The 26,514-nt window shown below is 38.4% G+C and overlaps 1 protein-coding gene and 2 long non-coding RNA genes across 4 annotated transcripts in view; 2 read left to right on the top strand and 1 right to left on the bottom strand.

The window, feature by feature from the left end:
• The window catches only part of LOC306655508, a 30,656-nt gene extending 23,088 nt beyond the window's left edge, over positions 1-7,568 (top strand). For both annotated transcript variants that reach the window (XR_013762272.1, XR_013762273.1), the window contains one exon: positions 7,053-7,568. This is a non-coding gene — a long non-coding RNA (uncharacterized lncRNA). The remainder of the gene's footprint in view (positions 1-7,052) is intronic.
• On the bottom strand, positions 4,596-21,030 carry LOC306655507. Its single transcript, XR_013762271.1, has 4 exons — positions 20,866-21,030; positions 19,423-20,738; positions 18,143-18,234; positions 4,596-5,968 (listed from the first exon to the last, which is right to left on the bottom strand). It is a non-coding gene; the product is annotated as an uncharacterized lncRNA (long non-coding RNA).
• A 237-nt stretch (positions 21,031-21,267) lies between these two features.
• Positions 21,268-26,514, top strand: part of SCG3 (secretogranin III) — a 47,632-nt gene continuing 42,385 nt past the window's right edge. The window contains exons 1-4 of the mRNA XM_079129954.1: positions 21,268-21,636; positions 22,287-22,339; positions 22,836-22,881; positions 22,977-23,192. Of these exons, the coding sequence (XP_078986080.1) occupies positions 21,546-21,636; positions 22,287-22,339; positions 22,836-22,881; positions 22,977-23,192 (406 nt within the window). The 5' untranslated portion in view covers positions 21,268-21,545. The remainder of the gene's footprint in view (positions 21,637-22,286; positions 22,340-22,835; positions 22,882-22,976; positions 23,193-26,514) is intronic.

Here is a 26,514-nt window from a genome sequence, read left to right on the forward strand (position 1 = left end):
CAGGTAATCTTGATTACTGTAAAAGGCCACATTAAATTCTTTTTTGGAAATACAACTTAAGCACTCACATAAAAAAAAAAAATAGGACAGCACCAGTTTCATGAATATTATGGAAAGAAAGGACACAGACTGTAGAAACAGAAGGATGCTCACATGGAGCTTCTGCCAGTTACTCACCCTGTGACCTGAGGCAGTTTACTTCTCTGGTCTTCAGTGCTTTCATCTGAATAATGAGAATCAAACTACACTGCTAAAAATGTGATTGTAAGGACTAAATGTAATAATTTATGTTCGCATGTAAGATTTAGAACACAATAGTTGTTCAATAAGAGTGGTCATTATGACCTACTTACTAAGATCACCTCTAAAAGTAGTTGAAACTTTTTCAGTGTCTTTTTTCATAATATAAATACAGAAAGACATTTTGAACAGAAAAACAGTATAGTTATATCTTTCAGCCCTCACATCTCACCTCTCACCACTTTCTTATCCAACTACAAATCTTGGTATTTCAGAGCTAGTTGTCAAGAAATTGTCTGTCAGTCAAAGTATTAACAAATAAAAACAATGATGTACCTCCAAAGCCTAAAGATAAACATTTTCTCTAAAAATTAAATGACAAAAATTGATATCTAATAGGTAAGATCAACTGTATGTGGAACTCACTTACCCCAGCAAGAGATATAAATAGATACCTGTGGTGTGGTGTCAGGTGAATGTGGCACACAACCTGTATGTTAAAAGCTGAAACCTTAGGTGCTAAGAGGGAAAGGGGTTTCGAGGGGAGGAGACAAGAATTTTGTTTTCGTCAAACTACCTTCATAGGCAATTTGGTTTCCCAGTGATATATGGAAGGAAAACATTGATGCAGCATTTTTTTGTCATTATAAATTAGTAAATGAACCAAATTATAGTGTCCTATTGTGTGCATGTATGAATATATAACAACAAATTCCATCATTATGTACAACTATAATGCACCATAGGAAAAAGCTACCATACATAGAGAGTAAAAATAATGACAGGCATTTCTCTCTTTAAGGATATGTTCTGCATAGCTCAGCTTTTGCTTTTAGTTAAATTATCTGAGGTCCCCACTTTCCCCTGCTCCCAGTGCTTCCATGGAGGACCCGATGTTATTCAGGCCCAATGGATCACCTATAGGATGTAACCCACAAATGTGGGCTAGTGTTGTCTCAGTCACTTGGAGGAGTCACTGACAGACATATCCTCTCTGCTTTAGTCTGAAAGGTTTGAAAATAACAGTAAAGTTTTAATTATAAAATCTGTAGGTGTTCAGGATGCCTAATGCAGAAGCAAACAAAATCAAAATTCAAAATAATTTAAACAAATTGAGACACAAAAGCAAACCAACAATATAAATAAGTTTTAAAAAAATCAATCACAAGAATAGTTTTAGAGAAATCTTGTTTGCTAAAATTTCTATTTGAATCCAAAAGTTTATTTAAAAAAACCCTACTGTAGTAATAGAAGTGTGCTTTAATCAATAGTATGTATTATTCAGATTGTATCTGGGGAACACTTTTCACTTCCAGCCCCCACAATTTAAGAGAAATCCCAATCATAATGAGCTAATTTATAAATTAATGACTCACTAATTTATTCATTCAACAAATACTTGAATATTTACTTTGTGTAAAGCACTTTCACATTGATTAGGGTACGCTAGTAACAAAGGCCCTGCCTCAAGATACTTAGTCTAGAAGGTGTAGGATCAAAGTAAAATTCCTATCATCCACCAGGTGGCAGGATTTCCCAATATTTCCTAAATCCTAAATATTCAGGCGGAAATAAGTATCATCTGCTATTTTGAGAGTATTTTCCATACAAATCCAATCCTATAAAGTGACACCCAATATCACATGAATGGAAAAAAGTAGAATTGTTCCAGCAAATACTAGGTCAGTACACTTGGGTAATTCTAGAAGTTTTTTTTTGAGGGTTGCTACAACAAATAATGCTTTTTTAAAAAAATGATGGATTAATTTTTAAAAAATATTTTTAGTTGTAAATTGATCTTTTTCATTTTTACCTATTTGTTTATTTACTTATTTATTTATATGTGGTGCTAAGGATCGAACCCAGGGCCTCACACATGCCAGGCAAGCACTCTACTACTGAATCACGACTCTAGCCCCCAAATAATGCTTTAAAAAAAAAAAAAAAAAAAAAAAGCTTGTAATATTTTTCTCACTAAAGATATTATTATATTGCAGATATTTTAGATATTTTAATAATATAACCTATTAGCATATTTTTATATTCTTTTCTGATCCTTTTCCTCTAAGCATATTCTTATAGTTGTAATCAAGGTACATAAAATTGACTTGTCATCCTCTTAGTATTAATCACATCTAAAATTATTATACTGAAGTAAAATATTCTAACATACACCTATATAATTACATGTTCATATATTTAAAATATGTTAAAGTATAATTATAAAATGTACTTATTCCCAGGATGAGCAGTTACAGTCAATTGTTATTTACCTCTTTAAAATTTTTATAGTTTCTATTTTTAAAATCAAAAAACTCTGATCCCAAAAATTCTATTTGGTTCCATTTTTATCCTATAAAAAAAGATTGAGGGCTGCGGATATAGCTCAGTTGGTAGAGTGCTTGCCTTGCAAGCACAAAGCCCTGGGTTCGATCCCCAGCAGTAGCAGGAGGAAAACAAAGGACATCTCCACCCCTAGATGTTCCAAAAATGCTCCATTTGCTTGGATTTCTTCCTATCATTCTGGTTACTCCTCTTTTTCTGGTTTCTCCTTATTTCACATCTAAGTATTAAGGGTTGCAGAGCTGAGTCATCAGACCACTTCTCTTTTCATCCTGGACTTATTCACCTCATGATTGCATTCAGTTTCATGGCTTTAAATACCACTCCTGTGCAATCAACTTCCAAATTTACATCTCTAACTTAGACCTCTCCCTGAACTAAGACCTGCCTATCCAGCGTTTTGCAGGACATCTCCATTTGGATACCTAATAGGCATCTCAAGCTTGATATGTCTAAAACTGAGCTCCTGACAGCCACTCCACACACACACACACACACACACACACACACACACACACACACACACACACATTCCCACTTGCATTTCTTTGGCAGTTTCCCCCGTATCAACTTATGACAATTCCATCCTTCAGGTTGCTCAAGTAATCTTTGACTTCTTTCTCACACCCTGCATCTGGTTAATCAGCAAATTCTATTGGTTCTACCTTCAAAGTATACCCTGAATTTGGTCAATTCTCATAACCTCCACTTCTACACAACCACCCTGGTCCAAAACACCATAGCTCTAACTATTAGATCACTATAATAGTTTCCCTTCTCTTCCTCCTTCTACTCTTCCCCTACTTCAGTCTGTTCTCAAAATAGCAGCTGAGTGGATCCTTTTATTTTAAAATAGTAAGTCAGATTCTGTTACTCCTCTGCTCAAGACTTTCCAATAGCTCCCATATCACTTGGAATAAAACGCCAGGTCCTTACAATGACCCAAGGTATCTTGTCTTTATTATCTCTCTGATGTCATTCCATCCCCTTCTACCCTGCTCTTGGCTCATTTTACTCCAGTTGCCACTGAGCTCTTTGCCATTCCTTGCACAGGTCAGGCACCATCCTACCCTGGGATCTTTTCATGTACCCCTTCTTCTGGAGGGTTTCCCCAAGATACCCACAGGGGTAGTCCCTCATTTCCTTCTCACCTCTACTCAAAAGTCACCTTCTTATTGAGATCCTTCAATTTCTCCCCTAAATGTCATATCCCTCTCTCCATTTTTTTCTCCTAAGCTCCTCTCACTTTCTAACCATATATTTCTATTTGCCTTATCAACATTCATTTTAATTGATCTGTTTTATCTCCTCCACTTGAATGCAAGCTCCATGAAGGCAGGATTTTTGTTGGTTTTGTTCATTGAAGCTTTGCTCCAAAATCTAGAATGTGAATGGCATGTGGTAAGTGTTTCATATTTACTGAATGAATAAATGAATGAATGATGGTAGTCCAAGCTAGGGCAGCGAGGGGATAGAGAGGAGGGAGATGGACAGACAAACAATGGAAATAAGTGATAGGCTGGGGGATGAGAATGCAGTTAAATATGACCCGTGGGTGGCCTCAGTGGGTAGTTGGCTTCTTGAGGTACAGGAGGAGTGAAGGTAGAAGGAGCTTGAGTAGTTTCATTTGGGATCCAAGATGTTGCGGGTCATCAGGTACAACAGGCAACTGGATATGAGGTCAAAGAAAGAGAGAAATATTAGTTTCTATGTCCTACTCTTGGAAAAGAAATTCTAGCTTCCTATGGCCTGCCTCGAGGAGGGAAGCTATGAAGCCAGGAGCACGAACAGAAGTGAAAATATACACATATCATAACATTACAGGTGATATTAAGGAATTATTATTGTGTTGTATGATAATGGTAGAAAATAGAAAAGTTCCCACACTACTAGGAAGAGATAATTTTACTGAAGCTATTGTAACAAGTAGTCACCAAAACTTTTTTAGACACGCTTAATCAATAAATGATAGTTCTGGAACTGGTTTTAAATCCATTTAATCCATCGCTGACCATTTCCTTCAATTCACTTTGCTATCCAATCCATTTGTGAAGTGCCTTGCATCTGAAAGTCAATCAATAGGGAGTTAGTACAATGAATAGGCTTCTGAATGCCACACAATCAGAAACAGGTTTGTTTGCTAACTTTGCTCCTATGGCTGAGGATAAACCTAGTCCCACCTGTAATATCCACCAATCTCTGAATTACACTCTTTGCCTGAATTCCACCCTTACCCTTGATCAGACTTAGATTTTTTTTTTTAAAAGGTCACTCTGGCTACTTTAAACTATGAACTGAAAGGATGAAGGTATAGGTCAAGAGGAAGGGATTAGAGAAAAATGAACAGTAACACAGTTAAAACCAGATGGACTTGAAAAAATACTGAATGTTCAGACACTGAGAGGCCATTCATTCGTTCTTTTTTTTCTTTTTTGTAAATATTTACATGATAGCTCTATCATAGGAACTTAGGATCGATACATAGATTGATTGATAAACAAATTACATAATATGTTCAAAAGAAACAAATGACAAGGAATAATGAAAATGGGTTGCAAGGCAATAGGGTTGGAAGTACAGGAGTGTAAGAAAAGGGTGCAATTTTAAATAATCCATCATTGAGAAAATGGCATTTGAGCTTAAGGCTTGGAGGAGGTGAAGAAATCAGCCATGCTGAAACTATTCCAAGCTCTTACAGCTCTAACATGAGGATATGTCTGGTCATGTCAGGAGCAACAGAGGGCAGAGTGGCTGGTGCTCAGGGTCCCGGGGAGAGTGGCAGGAAATGAGGCTACAGAGACCATAGGAGTCAGGCATGGTGGCCGATGCCGGTAATCCCAGCAACTCAGGAGGCTGAGGCAGGAGGATCCAGGCTAGCCTGGACAACTCATTGTCTCAAAATAAAAACTAAAAAGAACTGGGGATGTAGCTCAGTGGTAAAGTGTCCCTGGGTCCAAACCCTGGGACTGAAAAAAAAAATAAATAAATAAAGTTAAAAGAGAAGCCACAGGAGCAGCAGTGAGGAAGGAACCCCCATCAGTCAATCCACCCTGCATTTTCAGGAGAAGCAAGCACTCCCACAGCCTTCTCCTTTCCACTGCTCCATTTTTATGGGTGGGAAGAACCAGTAATCACTGTTACTTTCAAAGAATGCATTAGTTCTATCTAATTATACCTATGCAGCATTCGGCAAGAAACTCTGCCCTAATTCCCCAGTGTTTGTGAACTGCATGGCTAATCCTGCAGAGGAGTTGACAGCTAATGGCTTTGGCTCACTGTGGCCGCAGCACACTTGTAAAGATGGCTGCAAGATGGGTTTTGGAACACCAGAGCAAAGCTATTGATCTTCTGCTTCACTGAGGAGGATGTCTACTTCTGAGAATACCTATGGAGAAAAAGGAAGAAGTCTCTCTCACCACTCTCTCCACCAGTGAGCAGGAAATTTACAAACAAACCTTCTGATGCGGTTTTTTATTATGAAAAGTTCAGACATGGAGCTGGGCTTGTGCTCAGTGGTAGAGCGCTTGCCTAGCATGTGTGAGGCACTGGGTTTGATTCTCAGCACCACATATAAATAAGTAAGTAAGTAAATAAATAAATTAATTAAGGCCCATCAACATCTAAAAATATATATTTTTAAAAGTTCAGATATATATAAATGTGAGAGGATAGTATATTGAACCTCTCTATACTTATTACCCAGATTAAATAATTATCAACTAATGGCCCATCTTATGTTTCTTTATTTACCTAGCTATATATTTTTCCTGGGGTAATCAAAAACTAAATTCAGGCATCAGTATTTGTTAAGCACTTATTATATGTCAGATACTATTCTAGATATCAGCAAGCAAAAGGAGTGATGTGCACAAAAATCATAGTCCACATAAATCTCACATTCTAGTTGTGAAAAACAGAACAAAATCAGTAAGTAAATCATACAGTATGTTAAACGGTGATAAATGCAATGGAGAATGACAGGGCTGGGATGTGACTCAGTGATAAAGCACTTGCCTAGCATATATAAGGCCCTGGGTTCAATCCTTAGCTCTGCAAAGAAAGAGAGAGAGGAGAGGAAAGAAAAAAAGGGGACAGGGGGAGAGAGAGAAAGGCAAGCAGTGGGAGGAATGAGGAGTGAGGGACTTTAAATAGGGTCAGGTTTCGTGTGGTGAATTTGGGGTACACTCCTCAGATCCCCCCTCAGGACCCAAGGACTTATTCTCCTAGCTGCTGAAGAGAACCACATCACCCAAACTCATGTCTCCTTCCCAGGAAAGCCTACATCCAGTGACTTACTTCCACTCAGGAGTATCAAGGTCTAACCCTCTCCATCCTGGGATAGCTTTGAAGGGTTGCTTCGTCTTCAGACCTCCTTTGAGGGTTGACTAAACCTTTAACTGAGATTGCTTTGCAACTCAATTTTTCCCCCTGACAAATAATACTTCCTTCCCATTCCTTCTTTTCCATAGGTGCTGAATCAAGAGAGACCCATAATAAACTTCCTGCAAGTTAATCTCCGCTTCAGAGTTTGCTGCTCAAGGAACTTGAGCTTGTACACCTTTCAGAGACCATGACTTTTTAGTAAAGATATGATGTATACTGGGAATTGAGTTCGGAAATATCTGAAAACAACAGAAAGAACATTTCAGGAAGAGATAACAGCAAGTACAAACACCCTGGGGTAGAAATGGACCTGCTGTGTTTGAGGATAATTGAGGAATTCTACATGACTAGATTAGAGAGTGTATGAAGGACAATAATAAAGATGAAGTCAGAGATACAGTGGGGAGTAAAAAATGCAGAGTCATATAGACTGCTTTAAGGACTTGGATTTTCCTCAAAGTAGAAAAGCTTAAGAATTTCCCCAAATAGGGGGACATGCTGGGGAGGGGTATTGGTCAAATTATATTGTTAGCTGTGTGCATGTACTAATATGTAACAACAAATACCACCACTGTGTGTAAGTATAATGCACCAATAAAAAATGTGGAGAGAGAAAAAAAAATTTTTCCCAAAAGATCCTTATCACTGTTTTGCTGTCCAAGGTACCTCAACTTTCTAGGCAAAATTTCCAATTATTTCTCATTTTCTTCCAGATCCATAAGTCAGGTAAATGGATAGATCCACATGCAACAAGGAAGACCCCAGAATATAACCCAAGAGGGACTCATAACCCACTTGAGAGCCTAACCTTGGGCAATGCTCTAGTTGCTGTAGACAGAATTTCATCTATCTCCACAGAATCATTTTTCTTTAGGGGAGACTTAGGGAGCTCCCTCTGGGGTAACCTAACATGAAACCAAGGCAAGAAACAAGAACTGGCTACCACCTTGGTCCACTGGAGGGTGTCTGCATCTGAACATCCACTTTTTAGTCTCCTGGTTTAGTTCAAAGGATTTGATATAAAGAGGTAGAAGCTGCTTCCCACTGTCTATGGTTGGGTTGACCCCTAGAGAGAATTTTGGAGTCACATCCAGGATCCCAGTGCTGATCTAGAGAATATATTCTTCCTATTGAATCTAAAATTTAGAAATGTAGACCCTCGAGATTCTCCAGCTTCTCGAAGCAGGCCCTCCCAGTGAAAGCCTTTCTGCACAGAACCAGCTCCAAATCCCTGAGCCAGTGTGGTGAGTTCTGGGGCCTCAGGTTGCTTCAGAGACCAGGACATGGCAGCCAGAGACTTCCCAAAGCAGCCCGGCTCCCTCCGGTGGGAAGCACCTTTCTAGGCTAGCTTCTCAAGCAGACTGCCCAGTGAGAGCCGTTCTACACAGAGCCAGCCACAAGTCCCCAAACCAGTGGAGACCTCCGACGCGCAAGCAGCCTCTGGGACCAGGGCAGGGCAGCCAGAGACCTCTCCAGGCGGACCCTGCCCCCCTCCGGGCCCGCAGGCTTCTTCCACAGGGCGATCCAAGATGGCGGACTAGAGGGTGACTGCATCTCCAGTCACTCCAGAACCCAGGATGCAAGAAGGGGAGGCACTGAGACACTCGGACTAAAATAGAGCCACGGGGTGAGTCTCCCCCACCCGGTGAAGCTTGGCCCGGGCAGCAGGCCCAGATAGAGGTGGCTTATCAGAGCAGGGCAGGGCAGCAAGAGTCTTCCCCAGGTAGCCCTGCGCACTCCGGCAGTGGGCTCCTCCCACACGGCCAGCTTCTCGGAGCAGGCCCCGCAGTGAGAGCCTTTCCACACAGAGCCAGCTCCAAGCCCTGGAACCAGTGGCAGGCTAGGGGCAGCTTTCTTCGGAAGCACTGCATTATCAAGTTACTCCAAGACTTCAGGCTACTGAAGGCTGGGAGGTGATACACTGGAAATCTGCAGGGACACCATAAGCCAATAGAGGAAATCTGCAATATCACAGAGTCCCACTGACAACTGACCAATATGAGAAAACAAGGGAAGAAAATGTCCCAAACAAACCTAGATACTATATCAATAAAACCCAAATGACAGCACAGCAGAAGAAATGTCAGAAAGGGAGTTCAGAATGTATATAATTAAAACAATCAGGGAAGCAAACGAGGAGATGAAAGAGCAAATGCAGGCATTAAATGATTGTACCAATCAACAGTTAAAAGAGCAAATACGGGAAGCAAGAGATCATTTCAATAAAGAGTTAGAGATACTGAAAAAAAAAAAAAAAAACCAAACAGAAATCCTTGAAATGAAGGAAACAATAAACCAAGATAAAAACTCCACAGAAAGCATAACCAATAGGATAGAACACCTGGAAGACAGAACCTCAGATATTGAAGACAAAATATTTAATCTTGAAAACAAAGTTGACCAAAGAGAGAAGATGGTAAGAAACCATGAACAGAATCTACAAGAATTATGGAATATCATGAAAAGGCCAAATTTAAGAATTATTGGGATTGAGGAAGGCTTAGAGAAACAAACCAAAGGAATGAACAATCTATTCAATGAAATAATATCAGAAAATTTCCCAAATCTGAAGAATGAAATGGAAAACCAAGTACAAGAGGCTTATAGGACTCCAAATATACAAAATTACAACAGACCCACACCAAGGCACATTATTATGAAAATACCTAACATACAAAATAAAGACAGAATTTCAGAGGCCGCGAGAGAAAAGAATCAAATTACATTCAGGGGGAAACCAATAGGAATATCAGCAGATTTTTCAATCCAGACCCTAAAAGCTAGAAGGGCCTGGAACAACATTTACCAAGCCCTGAAAGAAAACGGATGCCAACCAAGAATCTTATACCCAGCAAAACTTACTTTCAGATTTGATGATGAAATAAGATCCTTCCATGATAAACAAAAGCTAAAGGAATTTACAAAAAGAAAGCCGGCATTACAGAACATTCTCAGCAAAATATTCCACGAGGAAGAGATGAAAAACAATGATGCAAATCAGCAACGGGAGGAACTAGCCTAAAGGAATAGCCAAATAAAGGACAAACCAAATTATGTCAAAAAACAAAAATGAGTCAAATGACTGGGAATACAAATCATATCACAATAATAACCCTGAATGTTAATGGCCTGAACTCATCAATCAAAAGACATAGACTGGCAGATTGCATTAAAAAGAAAAATCCAACAATATGCTGCCTGCAAGAGACTCATCTCATAGAAAGAGATACCCATAGACTAAAGGTGAAAGGATGGGAAAAAACATACCATGCACACGGACACAGCAAAAAAGCTGGAGTATCCATCCTCATTTCAGAGAATGTGGACTTCAAGCCAAAACTAGTCAGAAGGGATAAAGAAGGACATTACATACTGCTTAAGGGAAGCATAAATCAGCAAGACAGAACAATCATAAATATGCCCCGAACATCGGCTCATCCATGTACGTCAAACAAATCCTTCTCAATTCCAGAAATCAAATAGAACACAACACAATAATACGAGGTGATTTTAACACACCTCTCTCACTGCTGGATAGATCTTCCAAACACAAATTGAATAAAGAAACACAGATCTCAATAACACAATTTAGACTTAACCGACTTATATAGAATATACCATCCAACAAAGAACGAATACACTTTCTTCTCAGCAGCACATGGATCCTTCTCTAAAATAGACCATGTTTTATGCCACAAAGCTACTGTTAGCAAATGCAAGAAGATAGAGATACTACCTTGTACTCTATCAGATCATAATGGATTGAAATTAGAAATAAATGACAGAATAAAAAACAGAAACTTCTCCAATACCTGGAGATTAAATAATACACTATTGTATGATGAATGAATAACAGAAGGCATCAGGAGGGAAATAAAAAAATTCTTAGAAGTAAACAAGAACAAAGACACATCATATCAAAATCTCTGGCGCACTATGAAAGCAGTACTTAGAGGAAGATTTATTTCATGGGGCGCATTCAACAAAAGAAGTAGAAATCAACAAATAAACGACTTAACACTCCAGCTCGAAGCCCTAGAAAAAGAAGAGCAGAACAACACCAAAAGTAGTAGAAGACAGGAAATAGTTAAAATCAGAGCCAAAATCAACGAAATCCAAACAAAAGAAACAATCGGAAAAATTAACAAAATAAATAGTTGGTTCGTTGAAAAAATAAACAAAATTGATAAACCCTTAGCCACACTAACAAAGAGAAAGAGGGAGAAAACTCAAATTACTAAAATTCGGAATGAATGAGGAAATATCACAATAGACCCGAGTGAAATACAAAACATAATTAGAAGCTATTTTGAAAATCTATACTCCAACAAAACAGAAAACCTTGAAGACATCAACAAGTTTCTAGAGACATATGAATTACCTAAATTGAACGGGGAGGACATACACAACTTAAATAAATCAATTTCAAGCAATGAAATAGAAGAGGTCATCAAAAGCCTACCAACAAAGAAAAGTCTGGGACCAGATGGGTTCTCAGCCGAGTTCTACAAAATCTTTAAAGAAGAGCTCATTCCAATACTCCTCAAAGTATTCCATGAAACAGAAGAGGAGGGAACCCTCCCAAACTCATTCTATGAAGCCAATATCACCCTGATACCTAAACCAGACAGAGACACTTCGAGGAAAGAAAATTTCAGACCAATATCCTTAATGAACATCAACGCAAAAATTCTCAACAAAATTTTAGCAAATCGCATACAAAAATATATTAAAAAGATAGTGCATCACGATCGAGTGGGTTTTATCCCAGGGATGCAAGGTTGGTTCAACATCCGGAAATCAATATATGTCATTCACCATATCAACAGACTTAAAGTTAAGAATTACATGATTATTTCAATAGATGCAGAAAAAGCATTCAATAAAATACAGCATCGCTTCATGCTCAAAACACTGGAAAAAATTGGGGTAGTGGGAACATTCCTTAACATTGTAAAGGCCATCTACGCTAAGCCCATGGCCAATATCATTCTAAATGGTGAAAAACTGAAAGCATTCCCCCTAAAAACTGGAACAAGGCAGGGATGCCCTCTTTCACCACTTCTATTCAACACTGTCCTCAAAACTCTAGGCAGAGCAATTAGACAAATCAAAGAAATTAAAGGGATACGAATTGGAAAAGAAGAACTCAAACTATCCCTGTTCGCTGATGACATGATTATCTATTTAGAGGAACCTGGAAATTCCACCAGAAAACTCTTAGAACTCATAAGTGAATTCAGTAAAGTAGCAGGTTACAAGACCAATGCTCATAAATCCAATGCATTTTTATACATAAGTGATGAATCTTCAGAAAGAGAAATTAGGAAAACTACCCCATTCACAATAGCCTCGAAAAAAATAAAATAAGATTGATTGGGAATCAATCTCACAAAAGAGGTGAAAGACCTCTACAATGAGAACTACAGAACACTAAAGAAAGAAATTAAAGAAAACCTTAGAAGATGGAAAGGTCTCCCATGTTCTTGGATAGGCAGAATTAATATTGTCAAAATGGCCATACTACCAAAAGTGCTATACAGATTCAATGCAATTCCAATTAAAATCCCAATGACGTACCTCACAGAAATAGAGCAAGCAATCATGAAATTCATCTGGAAGAATAAAAAACCCAGAATAGCTAAAGTAATTCTCAGTAGAAAGAGCGAAGCAGGGGGTATCTCAATACCAGATCTTCAACTCTATTACAAAGCAATAGTAACAAAAACGGCATGGTATTGGCACCAAAATAGACAGGTAGATCAATGGTACAGAGTAGAGGACATGGACACAAACCCAAATAAATACAATTTTCTCATACTAGACAAAGGTGCCAAAATATGCAACAGAGAAAAGATAGCCTCTTCAACAAATGGTGCTGGGAAAACTGGAAAACCATATGCAACAGAATGAAATTAAACCCCTATCTCTCACCCTGCACAAAACTCAACTCAAAATGGATCAAGGACCTCAGAATCAGACCAGAGACCCTGCATCTTATAGAACAAAAAGTAGGTCCAAACCTTCAACTTGTTGGCTTAGAGTCAGACTTCCTTAACAGGACTCCCATAGCACAAGAAATAAAAGCAAGAATCAACAACTGGGATAGATTCAAACTAAAAAGCTTTCTCTCAGCAAAGGAAACTATCAGTAATGTGAAGAGAGAGCCTACAGAGTGGGAGAATATCTTTGCCACTCATACTTCAGATAGAGCGCTAATTTCCAGAAAATATAAAGAACTCAAAAAACTACACCAAGAATACAAATAATCCAATCAACAAATGGGCTAAGGAAATTAACAGACACTTCACAGAAGAAGATGTACAAGCAATCAACAGATATATGAAAAAATGTTCAACATCTCTGGTAGTAAGAGAAATGCAAATCAAAACTACCCTAAGATTCCATCTCACCCCAATTAGAATGGTGATTATCAAGAACGCAAGCAACAATAGTTGTTGGCGAGGATGTGGGGAAAAAGGTACACTCATATATTGCTGGTGGGGTTGCAAATTAGTGCAGCCACTCTGGAAAGCAGAATGGAGATTCCTCAGAAAGCTTGGAATGGAACCACCATTTGACCCAGCGATCCCACTCCTTGGCCTATACCCAAAGGACTTAAAATCAGCATACTACAGAGATACGGCCACATCAATGTTCACAGCTGCTCAATTCACCATAGCCAGTTTGTGGAACCAACCTAGATACCCTTCAGTTGATGAATGGATAAAGAAACTGTGGCATATATATACAACGGAATATTACTCCACCATGAAGAATGATAAAATTATGGCATTTGCAGGCAAATGGATGAAATTGGAGAACATCATGCTAAGTGAGATAAGCCAGTCTCAAAAAACTAAAGGACGAATGATCTCGCTGATAAGCGGATGAGGACATATAATGGGGGGTAGGAGGGGTTAGCGTTAGGGTTAGGGTTAGGTTTAGGGTTAGGGATAAGGAGGGTGGTCAGAATGGAGGAAGGAAGGACTGTAAAGAGGGAAAAGAGAGGTGGGAGGGGTGGGGGAAGGGAAAAAATAACAGAATGAATCAAACAACATTACCCTATGTAAATTTATGATTTTAATTAAAAAAAATATAGACCCTCTCAGAATCCATAGATGAGAACTTAAAATAAGAATTCTTCCCTGTGGAGTCCTTCTCATCTTGTTACTACAGAATGTAGCACCAGTGTCAGTCAGGAGTACTATGGTGACACTTAAAAAATGACATTAAAAAAATGTGCCTATTTCCACACATCCCTGGCCAGTTCAACCAGACGAACCAAGAAAATAACTGCATAATAAAAGCAGTCTACATAACATGTCAGATGTCTACATAACATGTAGAGACTCTTTTGGACTGGCCTCTTTCCTAGTTCTCTGGTTTACCATTTCTCTGAGTTTCCCTTCCCCTTTCAGTTTGGATTTCTCGTTCTTGCTGTTGGATGTCTTGACATGGTGACCCAGTTTATACTACTTACCTCAACTCCAATCATATCCTCCTCTAGGACATGATTCTTGGTTATTGATCATGATTTTCAGTAACTGTGAGTCAGAAACAACTCCAATTCATACTCCAAGCACATCAGATCTAACGAGAGAGGGATCCCAGTTTCTGTCACATGAGGCCCAGATTGCAATGATCTTATGAAGCTCTTACCTTGAGGAAAGCCACTAACTCCACTAGCCTTGTCACACTTGTGTGGTACTATTTGGCATCCTGCATGACCTCCTGGACATGAATGAGTGTGTGTGGGTATCCATCTCCACCTTGTTCTCTACCTGATTTCAGATTCCCAGGAAGGATGATCCTACGATACTTAATGTTCTGACAGCTCTACAAGAACCTGCGAAGGGTACCTTCTAGAGGGTAGAAGTCAAGCTTTTGATGCATACTCTCTTCTCCTCGGGAATCCAGATGATCTTGACCAACAATTTTAAGAGTTTGGAGTAGCTCTGCCAGGGCCAGCCTCATCACCACACTAGCTAAGGAAGTCAAGAATGTCCTCCCAATCAAGCTGAACACACTTTGCATGGCTAATTCCTTGAGAAGATCCACAAGGGAGCACATCTCCTCAGTACAGTCCTGTGTTGCATAACAATATTTTGGTTGACAATGGGCCACATATATGACTATTTTGCCATAAGATTGTATCTCATAGTGAAGACATAGCCTTCTTAGTTTGTATAAGTACATTATATGATGTTTGCACAAAGACAAAATTGCCTGTTGACACAGTTCTGAGAACATATCCCATCATTTGCTGGGTATGGTGATGCATACCTGTAATCCTAGTGACTCAGGAGTCTGAGACAGGAGGATTGCAAGTTTGAGGCCAGCTTCAGTAACTCAGCAAGCCCCAAGCAACTTAGCAAGACCCTGTCTGAAAATAAAATATAAAAAAGGGCTGGGAATGTAGCTCAGTGGAAAAGTGCCCCTGGGTTCAATCCTCAGCTCCCCTCACTGAAAAAAATACATATTTTGTCATTTAGAAACACATGAATGTGTTTTAGCAGATCCTCCAATGCTGGACCCTACAGAAGGGGAACCCAGTATGTGTCCTTTATCTCTCTTCCCCCAAACTTCAAACTCCATATCTGCACCACTGAACTGGGAGAAGAATTGGAAGAGTCTCCTAATTCCTAGTGCTAAAGGGCCTGGGAAGGAAAAGGGCAGATGCCAACCTGAGAGCATTTGGGAAGCCTTAGACCACCTCGACCTTGCCCATGGCTATCTGGCAGCTTTGCCCCTAGAAAGCGAGGATATACACAGGGCTGATGAGAGTTTATGCAGTTTGACCACATGAGGTAGACCTGTGACTTGAAAAAAAAGGTGCTGAGCGAGGGAGGGAGGGAGAGAGAGAGAGAGAGAGAGAGAGAGAGAGAGAGAGAGAGAGAGAGGGAGAAGGGGAGGAAAGAGAACTGCCACACGCGGATTTGTAAAATGATAAGGTTCCATTCAACAAACACTTATTGACCCTTTTACTATATACTAGGCTCTGAGATAAATAGATGTATCCTGATCTGCTCCTCCCCTCCAGGAGGTTATAATAAAAAGGGCATAGAAGTACCCACAGTGCACTCTGGAAAATGGTTTAGAACAGCACTCAAACAGAATGTCTAAGAAAACACAGACATTAGCAGAATGTCTAAGAAAACACAAAAATCCTTTCCACCAGATTTTAATTTCTTCTCCACTGCCTTATCACAATGTATTTCACATCCCAGAAAAAAAAATTATTATGTCTAAAACATAATGGCATATGAAATACTGTAGTACTCAAAATTACTTATATAGACTATGCTTAGATTATAAAATTAATACATATTCATATTGAAAATTCAAGCCAAGCACAGTGGCACACCTGTAATCCCAGTGTCTTGGGAGACTAAGATAGGAGGATTGTGAGTTCAAAGCCAGCCTCAACAACTTAGTGAGGCCCTAGGCGACTCAGTGAGACCCTGTCTCTAAATAAAACACAAAATAGGGCTGGGGATGTGGCTCAGTGGTAGAGCACCCTTGGATTCAATCCCCAGTCCAAAAAAAAAAAAAAAAAAGAAGAAGAAAAGAAAATTTAAGGATTGCCTAAGGATCAAAGGAAAAATACTAATCAGGCAACTGCTATAAATATTATGGGAAATAAACTATCAGATAAATTTCACACACACACACACACACACACACTTTTTATAATAGGAATCACACTGCTACTAGGCAACCTGATAATTTCAACCAGAAATGCTTAATCCATTTTAATTACTGTATTCAATGGTGTAATGGGCCTCTGTTGTTGTGTTTGCCTTGTATATTCATTCTGATTACTTCTGGGAAACTGCTACACTTGTGGTTCCGGAGGGAGACTTCAGTCATAGTCTCACATCTTCCCACAGCCTGTGGGGCAGACCATTGATCTGACCTGGCTTAACCGTGGTACAAATAAGGTAAGTGAACAAAAGAAGTTTGCTGTCCAGCTACTTTCTCCTACCACCCAGTCTCAGATTCATTTCTGGGACTTTCTACATGTATCTGGCCTATAACATCTAGTTATTTTCCTTAGTCATATTCTCTTTTAATTTCCATGTCTTCCTTTTGCTTGATTGTTTTTAGTCTTGCTATTAGCTTCACTATGTTTAGTTATTTACCTTTCCTCTGGTAGTGAATTTTCAGATTCTGCGTTTATTTCTCGGCTGGGTGTGGTGACACACACTTGTAATCCCAGCAACTTGGGAGACTGAGGCAGAAGGATTGCAAGTCCAAGGCCAGCCTCAGCAATTCAGGGAGGCTCTCAGCAACTTAGTGAGACCCTATCTCAAAATAAAAAGGACTGGGGATGTGGTTCAGTGGTTAAGCACCCCTGGGTTCAACACCCAGTGCCAAAAAAAAAAAAAAAAAAAAGCCCACTTTTACTTACTTCTCCTTTGAGTTATGCCAGCAGCCAGCTCTAGTGCAGGCATCCTGTGCCAGTCTGGTCTCCTTTACGACAACAGATTCATTCCTATAACTCTGTAGTTGTGAGGGTCTTTGCCAACTCAGGCTTCCTATTCATAGGTTTTTCCTAAATACCTCCTCTTTAAGACTACTCTTTTGTAATGAAAATGCTGAGTGCAGAATCATTCTGACAGTGTCATGATCCTCCAAAGACAGACAGCCATCATAGTTCTTTTGAAAAACCAAAGGTAAACAGGCAACCTGCCATCACTTAATTCATTTATTTAAGCAAGTAGATTTCCAGATACTTTAAGAAGGGCTGGGAAATCAAAGATGAGTGAAACAAGAGAGTTTCCCTTGATAAGTTCAGAGTTTAGTCAGGCAGACAGTCAGATATGTAAGCATTTTTTTATAGTGACACAATTTTATAAATATATGTATAAAATATTTTCTTAGCAAAAAACATGCACCAAAAGACACAGACCAAAAGTTAGCATTTTGTTTATCTGTATTTTCAGGAATTTTCCCTCAATGTATGTGTGTGTATGTGTGTGTATACATATAAATATTTTTTTTCCAGTACCAGGTCTTGCACATGTTACACAGTGTTATTTTTTAAAATAAGGAGAAAAGAAGCATTTACAAAAAGCAGCGTGATGGAATACATATTATATTGGAAGTGTACACACTATTCCAAGGAAGCAATTAACTTTTCTGGGGAAGTCAAAGCAAATCTTGAAAATACCTGCTTCTTTAGTCTTGTACTCCTATGTATCTCTCACATGCCAACCAAATGCAGTGCATGGCCTTGTTTGGATCCTGGTCCAAGCAAACCAACTGTAAAAATATTTATAAGGAAAGTGGGGAAATTTAAGCTCTGACAGGATATTTGATGATACTAAGGCAGTGTTATTCTTATGAGGTATTTTAACAGTATTGCAGTAACATTGGAAAAAATAATCCTTATCTTTTACATAAACATACTGACACATTGATGGATGAAATAACATGCCCTCTGGGCTTTTCTGGGTAAATAAGTCATTGGGACTATGAAGTACCTGGGTACATAAAATGAGTGGACATGGATTGATGATTGTTGAAGTTGGGTAATAGATTCATGGGTATGCATTTCAGTATTTTCTCTTCTTTTGTGTTTGAAAATTTCTATAATAAAATATGCAATAATGATTAATAATTTCCTATAATAAAAACATCTTTTTAATGTATCTTCAAGACTCAGTTCAGAAGGCATCTGCCCACCAGCAATGAACATAAGACCGTTGATCTACTTGTGTGTTGACAAGTACATAAGCAGCATTGACAGACTCACTGAACATTCTACATTGTCTATTGCATGATCATTTGATCTGTGTCAATGCGCTCATCTTCTAATTTTCAATTTCAAAAATGTTATTTAATGTCTATAGTGTACTTACCTATAAGAATAAAACATTTTAATCTCTTATCATTAATACACGAACCATCCTCTCTTTGTAAGCTTTCCTGACCATTATTTTCTATCATTTGGATTCTATCTGAACTTTGCATATATAAGTGATTATCTGTTCACTTACACTTAAATAATATCAGTGTGTTGCACATGGAACCTATTTACTAAATAATTATTGTTATAAACACAATATTTTCTCTAGTAGATTATAAGACCAACATCTTTTTTTTTTTTTTTTTTTAACACCAACATCTTAACTGTCTGTATACCCAGCATCTTTCTAAATATCTGGTACATTTCAAGTGCTCAATAAATATCTGTTAAATGTATGAATGAATAAATGAAATTTAGTTTGACTCCATTCATATATCTACACCAAAGCCAGTGGGATCACCTATAAGACTAAAGAATTTAGTTTACTCAGTGTTCCACAATTCATTTAATCAAAAACATAACATATTCCCAAATCAAGTGTCCATTTAACATAATCACTTTGAGTCCAAATAGCAAAGAAAAATGAAATATCCTTTTTCTTTTGAGTAAGAAATGCAATGTACTTAATAGCCATCACTTACCTTCATTCTGCTCCTAAGTCTCCCAGTTGCAAATATAGAGTCAGGGAGAGGTGAGTCAGGAATGGGACAAAGGATAAAGGGAGGCTGAGGGATTGTCAGTGACAGAATAAGTATCAGAAATAGTGAATGGCTATTTCACAAAGTATTGGATGATATTTCTTTCAATTGCCACAAAAAAATACTGAAAACATTTCATGACATTTTTTTAGGCTGTCAAAGTCTTGGCATCAAAATGACTTGTTCAAAACAAGTACCCGTTTGGTCTCCACAATAACAGTGTGAGGTAAACAGCCTGCATCTCCATTTTAAAGAAGAAACTAAGAAAATTTGCCCTTCACTCAGCTGGGATTTTAAAATATGGCCTAATTTTTAAGAATTAAATATTCTAAGATAATAATATTATGTTATTACTGTGAAAAAAAGAGCTGTTTGAAGTAGCCATTAGATTTAGAAGTACTCTGTAACCCCACAAATGAGCACAATTTTTATGGGCTAATTAAAAAAAGATTCACATGGAAATTTAAAAAAGAAGTACTTTTTAGATTCTTCAAGGAAGTATTTGAATGACCTCCAAACTCAAAAACCTCCAAAACGAGGGAGATTTGTTTGTCAGCTTGGTTGTTTGTTTTTAGGTACTTGAATAACTAACTTGCTCCTTGAAAAGCAGGGGTACAGAAATCAAAGGCCTGATTGTGCTGAGTCCTTCTCTTTGGTCATTATTCAGAGTGGTTCCCAGCAAGCCATGGCTCAACGGAAAGGGTCCAAGTTCTGTTTTAAAAGATTAGAGACTAAAGAGATTGCTCAGCACCCTGCTCACATTATGTTGCTTGTATTCACCACTTAAAACTCTTAGGATAGCTCCCTGTATGCAATAATCATAGGCTTCTGGGAATATTCTCAGAATATAGGAAGCACCTCTTGACTTAGTTATGGTGAAAAATGCTTTTCATGGATGTTACTTCTCTTCAAAGGTCCTTTGAACAGCAAAGTCCTTAGGCAAAATTGAGACCGCACCCTGCGGAAGAATTTTACAGAAGTGCAGTATTTGCTGTTGTTTTGTTTTGTTTTTCTCCCACTTGGAGGGGAAAGGAGAATGAAACTGACCATAGCTGCTTCTCTACTCAGGACAGGAAAGGCAATGATTTATTTTTGTTGTTATTGTTCTGTTTTAGCAAGGAGAGTAAGGACGTATTGCAGCAATCTATTTGAAAGAAAGTTCGTTGAATTTCCCAAAACTCCACAAAAAGGCTGAGGATGTAGCTCAGTGGTAGAGTATTTGCCTAGCATGCACAAGGCCTTGAGTTTGATCCCCAGTACTAAAAGTAAAAAGAAATTAAGAAAAAGACTGTGGAGCTAAGACACAAGAGCATCAAGAGATTCTTGGTATGTCAACACATATCACGAAAGGCAGGGTTTTTCTAAGGACAATAGAATTATATCTACCTTTTGAAACAGTAGGTGAAATGGAAAGAAGAGATTCTGGAGCAGTTATACCAGAAGAAGAATCCCAAAGCAAAACTCTTTGCCGAAGGTTATCTAACTCTCCTTGGCAGGTGCACGGGTGGAGAAGGCATTTAGTCCTTGAGGTAAGGTTACGTGGAAGGTTACGACAATGGTGTCAAGCTTACAGCAATCCGGTTGATCCCGGGAACAGAAGCACCCCTAGGACTGCGGCACAGAAAATACGCTAGCGGATCTTTCGCCCCTCCCCCGTTCCACTCCCGAGGCACTGGAGTAGCACTGGAGTCGCTGACGCCATCCCTTCCCGCCTCTGGCTTGCATGGAGCATGCGCTTCCTCCTCACTTCCTCTCCAGGAGGGAGCGAGAGTAAAGCTACGCCCTAGCCGACCCGCGTCCGGCCCCGCGTCACAGGAACTTCAGCACCCACGGGCGGACAGCGCTCTCCTCCACCTGGAGATCCGGCTCCGGAGCGCCCCGAGTCCGTCAATTCCTCTAACTCCAGAGCGACGCAGACCTCCACAGGCCTCTCGATCCCTGCTACTCTCCCTCCCCACACCCTCCCTCTTGGCCCTTCCTGTTTTTTACTCCTCTTTTCATTCATAACAAAAGCTCCAGCTCCGGGAGCCTGGCGCCAGGCTGTTTCTGAAGCCAAGTGTGGAAGAATGGGGTTCCTTTGGACCGGCACTTGGATTCTGGTGTTGGTGCTCCACAGCACCCCAATTCAAGCTTTCCCCAAACCGGGAGGAAACCAAGGTATGTGGACACTTTCCTTCTCCCCATCTCCCTTTTATTTCGCTACGAAAAGATAAAGCTTGGCACGATCCGTGAGCTGTAAATCACCCTGCCTCGTTTTCTGATCAAATCATATCCGTGCGTATTGACGGACAAGTCAGTTTGAATTTAGAACGACACGGAAAACAGATTTGCCACCCTTCCCCACTTTATTTTAAACGATAGAGAAATAATATGGGTGTTTCTAAAGATGTTTTGTTGAAAGCGGGAGGAGGGGGTAGCTTTTCCACCTAAAGTGGCTTGGATTTTTTTGTTGTTTTACAACCCTTCTCAGATACTCTATTCATAACATATGCAGTATATGATAGCTTTTAATATACGAATAATACCAATTCAAATTATGCCTTCTCTAGTTGAGAAGAGCTGGGAAGCCAAGTGTCAAAACTGTGTGTTAAATTTCTGATGAGGGGGGAGTGTGATTCTATTAACTCAGGAAATAATATCGAGATCATAAACAAGGAAATATTGATAATTGTTATCATATATTATTTGTTAATATATATTGGTTCAGTCACCCAAAAATGTTATTTCTTTTAAAAAAGATCGTAATGAGGATGTGTTTTCTGTTTCCAGTACACAATTAAATTTGTATTTGTGTGTGTTTATTCTAGATAAATCTCTACATAATAGAGAATTAAGTGCAGAAAGACCTTTGAATGAACAGGTAGGTCAGAAGCAAAATTATAAATGCCATTTCATTTTGCTTTAGTTAGTATTGTTTTGAATGCAATTGTGCTGTGACATTTTAGCCATTTCGGATTTACAGACATCTGGGAGTTTAATAGTAAATTGGTAGAAATTAGTATGGGAAATCTAGTTTTTGGTAATATCTGTGCTCTAACAATTATATACATTGAATTCTGTATAATTCATAGAACTGACTGTACAAGAACCCAGTAAGCTCAACATCATATCCACCCTAAAGTAAGAATGCTTAATTTACTAGAGTTATCTTTCACAAATATTATAGGAGAAATAAATCACATTTACAGGGTTTCTGCCCTTTATCGCATTTAAATCTTATAATTATGCTTTGAGATAGGAATTATCTACATTTTACAAACAAGAAAACTAAATTCCATGGGGATTAAATCATTTGACTCTTGGTAAGTAGTGAAGCACTGATTTAAAATTAGGTCTATCTCCTGTTTGCTTCACAGATTGCTGAAGCAGAGGCAGACAAGATTAAAAAAGCGTACCCTCCAGGTAAAAATAAATTATATTGATGTTAATTTAAATAATGTGAACTATCAGAATACTAACTAAAATGGATGTGTTGGGCTTGGGGTTTTTCCTTCCAGAAAGCAAGCCAGGTGATAGCAATTATTCTTTTGTTGATAACTTGAACCTGCTAAAGGCAATAACAGAAAAGGAAAAGATTGAGAAAGAAAGACAATCCGTAAGAAGTTCCTCATTTGATAACAAATTGAATGTGGAAGATGTTGACTCAACTAAGAATCGAAAACTGATTGATGATTATGATTCTACTAAGAGTGGATTGGATCATAAATTTCAAGGTAAATTATTAAAAAGAACTTATTTTCTCTAGTTTGAAGTTTCCCATTATAGGCTAAGAGGAAGTCCTATATCTTTTTTTTTTTTAGTTGTCAATGGATCTTTTATTTTATTTGTTTATTTGTATACGGTGCTGAGGATCAAATCCAGGGCCTCACACATGCCAGTAAAGCACTGTACCACTGAATCACAACTCCAGCCCCTCACTTTCATAATCTTTTAATGGTCAAGTTTAAAACTGAGATTAAGCTCAAATTTGCTGATAATGTGCAAAGTCCCTACTTGACAGAGTCCCAAATTTTACTTTCCCTTTAAAGGTTCCTTTAGTGATGTTTTGAAAAAATAAAATAAAATCAATATATCTATGTTTTATGTTGAACTTATTTGCCATTTCAATTTAGTTTAACAATTAGTATAACAAAATAATCAACAACTGTCAAATAATTAGATCAATAAAATACCTCCCATAATATATATATATATATATATATATATTATACCTCCCATAGGACATTTATTGACATACTCACTGTTTGGGTTTTTTTTTTTCAATATTCTCCTAGGTATATACTTTCTCCTTTGATCATCCTAACCTTTCTATACCTTCATGTACTATCTATATACCCTGCTGTCCCAAACTACTACTTCAGACTTCTCTGAGCTGTAGACTTGTCTGTCTACCTAACATCTTGCCTTGGAAATCTCAAAAGCACTTAGAACTTAAACATATCCAAGATTAAACTCAAGACCTGTGTCTACCTCAGAAACACTCTTAGAGTGATCTTTGCTGCTGTTCAATTTTTCAAAAGAGAAATCTAGTATTAAATAATTTATCTCATCACCAACTCTCAAATTCTAATCTGTCAAATTTGATTTTCACTTCCCATGTATCTCTCAATTTTCTTTTCTTGTACTGGGAATTGAACCCGAGGTGCTTCACCACTGAGCTATATCCCCAGTCCTTTTTATTTTTAATTTTGAGATAGGGTCTCACTAAGTTGTTGAAACTGGACTCAACTGCAATCCTCCTGCCTCATTCTCCCAAATTGCTGGGATTATAGGTGTGCACCACTGCATCTGGCTTCTACCTGTTCTTGATTGGCATTCTTTTCAACATAAAAATAAGGGTTTTTCATAAAACCCTTTAATAGATTCCCATTTCTCTTGGGAAAAAAACCGAAATACTTAATGTGGCTTTTAATGTCTGCATAGACTGGTTTCTGTCTACATTTCTAGTATGTCCAGCACACATAATCTAATAAAAACCTTGTTACTTTCCTTTAAGCACCTAATGCAGTTGGTAATTTTACATTCATAAGTCTAACTACTTATGATAATGTCTTTCTCCAAAATTAAACTGAAAATTTTGTAGGAACTCAGACTTATAGCCCCAGTACCTAAATGCTCATGAATTCATAGAATGAATTTATGAATAAATGAATGAACAAACGATTATATGAGGGAATAAATGAATTGCTCTACCTACGCATTGAGGAAGAGAATGTGTTCTCCATTCTGCAGAACAAAGATTAGGAGTGAGCATAGGCTTTCTGTGTCCCTATTTTGCTCTATGGCAACAAGAGAATCATGCTGATTATCTCTGCCAGAAAACAACTGTCAATTAAATCTGCCTTTCATAGGACATCACAGCCTGAGGGGAGTTCAGAAGTATGTTGTGTATGTGTGGGGTGGAGGCAATGGTTTATATTTTGCCACATATTAATCTGTGCTACTTGGGGAAATTTAAAAATCTTGATTATTAATTTTTAACCTAAAATATTTGTACTAGAAATAGACACTGGCATAACTGCACAAATAGATTTGATTCCTTTGACCGAATTGCTCATTTGGTTTAACAGAACAAATAAACAGTCTAATGTTTGTCTGAGTTGGTCACACTGGTTGTACATTCTGGCAGAGACATAAATCTGTGACTTGACCACTAATCCATTTTTAAATCATCTGACATTATATTACCATCTTAAGTAGGTTTAGAACTACCAAGTGCCATCCCTGATGGTTTTAGTTTTACCGTTGGGGTCATTTTAAAAAAAAATTTTTTTTAGTTGTAGATGGACACAATACCTTTATTTTATTTATTTATGTGGTGCTGAGGATTGAACCCAGTGCCCCACACATGCAAGGCAAGCATTCTACCACTGACTCACAACCCCAGCCCCACTTTGGGGTCATTTTACTTCTACTTGAGATCCCAGAGAAGCCAAGCCAAGGATTTTTGGAGAGAATGTTTTATGGTCAAACATCTAGTCTCTTTTCATACCTTGAAAATCCCAGAATTAGAGGGTTTAGAACCACGAAGATGAATAGAACATTGGAAGCATGCAGATTCATCCCAGAAGGCAGGGCGAGGGAAACTAATTTTGGCAGTGTATGTTCGTCTTTAGGAATTCACCAAATAAGCTTGTACTATAGGGCCCATCAAGTCTTTTCAGTGTTTTCTATAATATGCATGATTCAGGATTTTTCCAAGTTTCTTATGTGATAGTGCTTTAGGGTTCCTGTGTGCATTCACCTAATATATTTATCATGTAATTATTCTGTTTCAGACAATGAACTAGATAACAAACAGTGCAGTCAGAGACCATGTATAACCAATTCATTATATTTCCAGTGGCTGCATATACTAAGACTTTAAAACTTTATTGAACAAATGAATGCCAAATATTACATTAGATGCTAAGGATTCAAAACATAACTGGGCACAGGGTGACTTGAGATGTGGCCCTTTGACATCCACTCAGAATGTTGTGACTCCTTAATAAAAGGTATAAATTTTGAAATTGGCTTCCTTCTGAGGGTCTGTACAGAGAGGGTGGACTCTCCCTTTGTGAGCAGCAGGGAAGTCATCATGACTGATTCTGTCCATCTTAGAAGAGCCAAGGGAAATCAAAGGAAGGTAGGGGTTAGTGGCCAAGTACTCTGTTATTAACCTCATCTAGCAAGACTCTGTTCTGAGAGACCTATATTCCTGAGATAAGAATATTTAGCAATGCAGTATAGGAAAGAGGACATTTCTTCAGTGAGTTACTAACATTCTCCCTGCTGTGAAGTAAATGAACTAAAAAATAGTCATCTCAGTTATTTTCCAACTCTAGCAGACAACCAGTGCTCTTCCTTTTTGAGATCCTCAGGGATAAGTGAGGAGGGAAATAAATTCTTCCACCGCTGCATACTGGAGCAGACTATATTCCCAAGAGCCTAACTTGCAGCTCACAAATGGAAAACTCAGACCTAAATAACAGTCTGTGTTCTTGAAAAATAGATGATGAACCCAATTTCCTTCCAGGCAGTAGGGGAACTGAT

This window comes from Sciurus vulgaris, assembly GCF_902686455.1.
Source record: "Sciurus vulgaris genome assembly, chromosome: 2".
Lineage (NCBI taxonomy): Eukaryota > Metazoa > Chordata > Mammalia > Rodentia > Sciuridae > Sciurus > Sciurus vulgaris.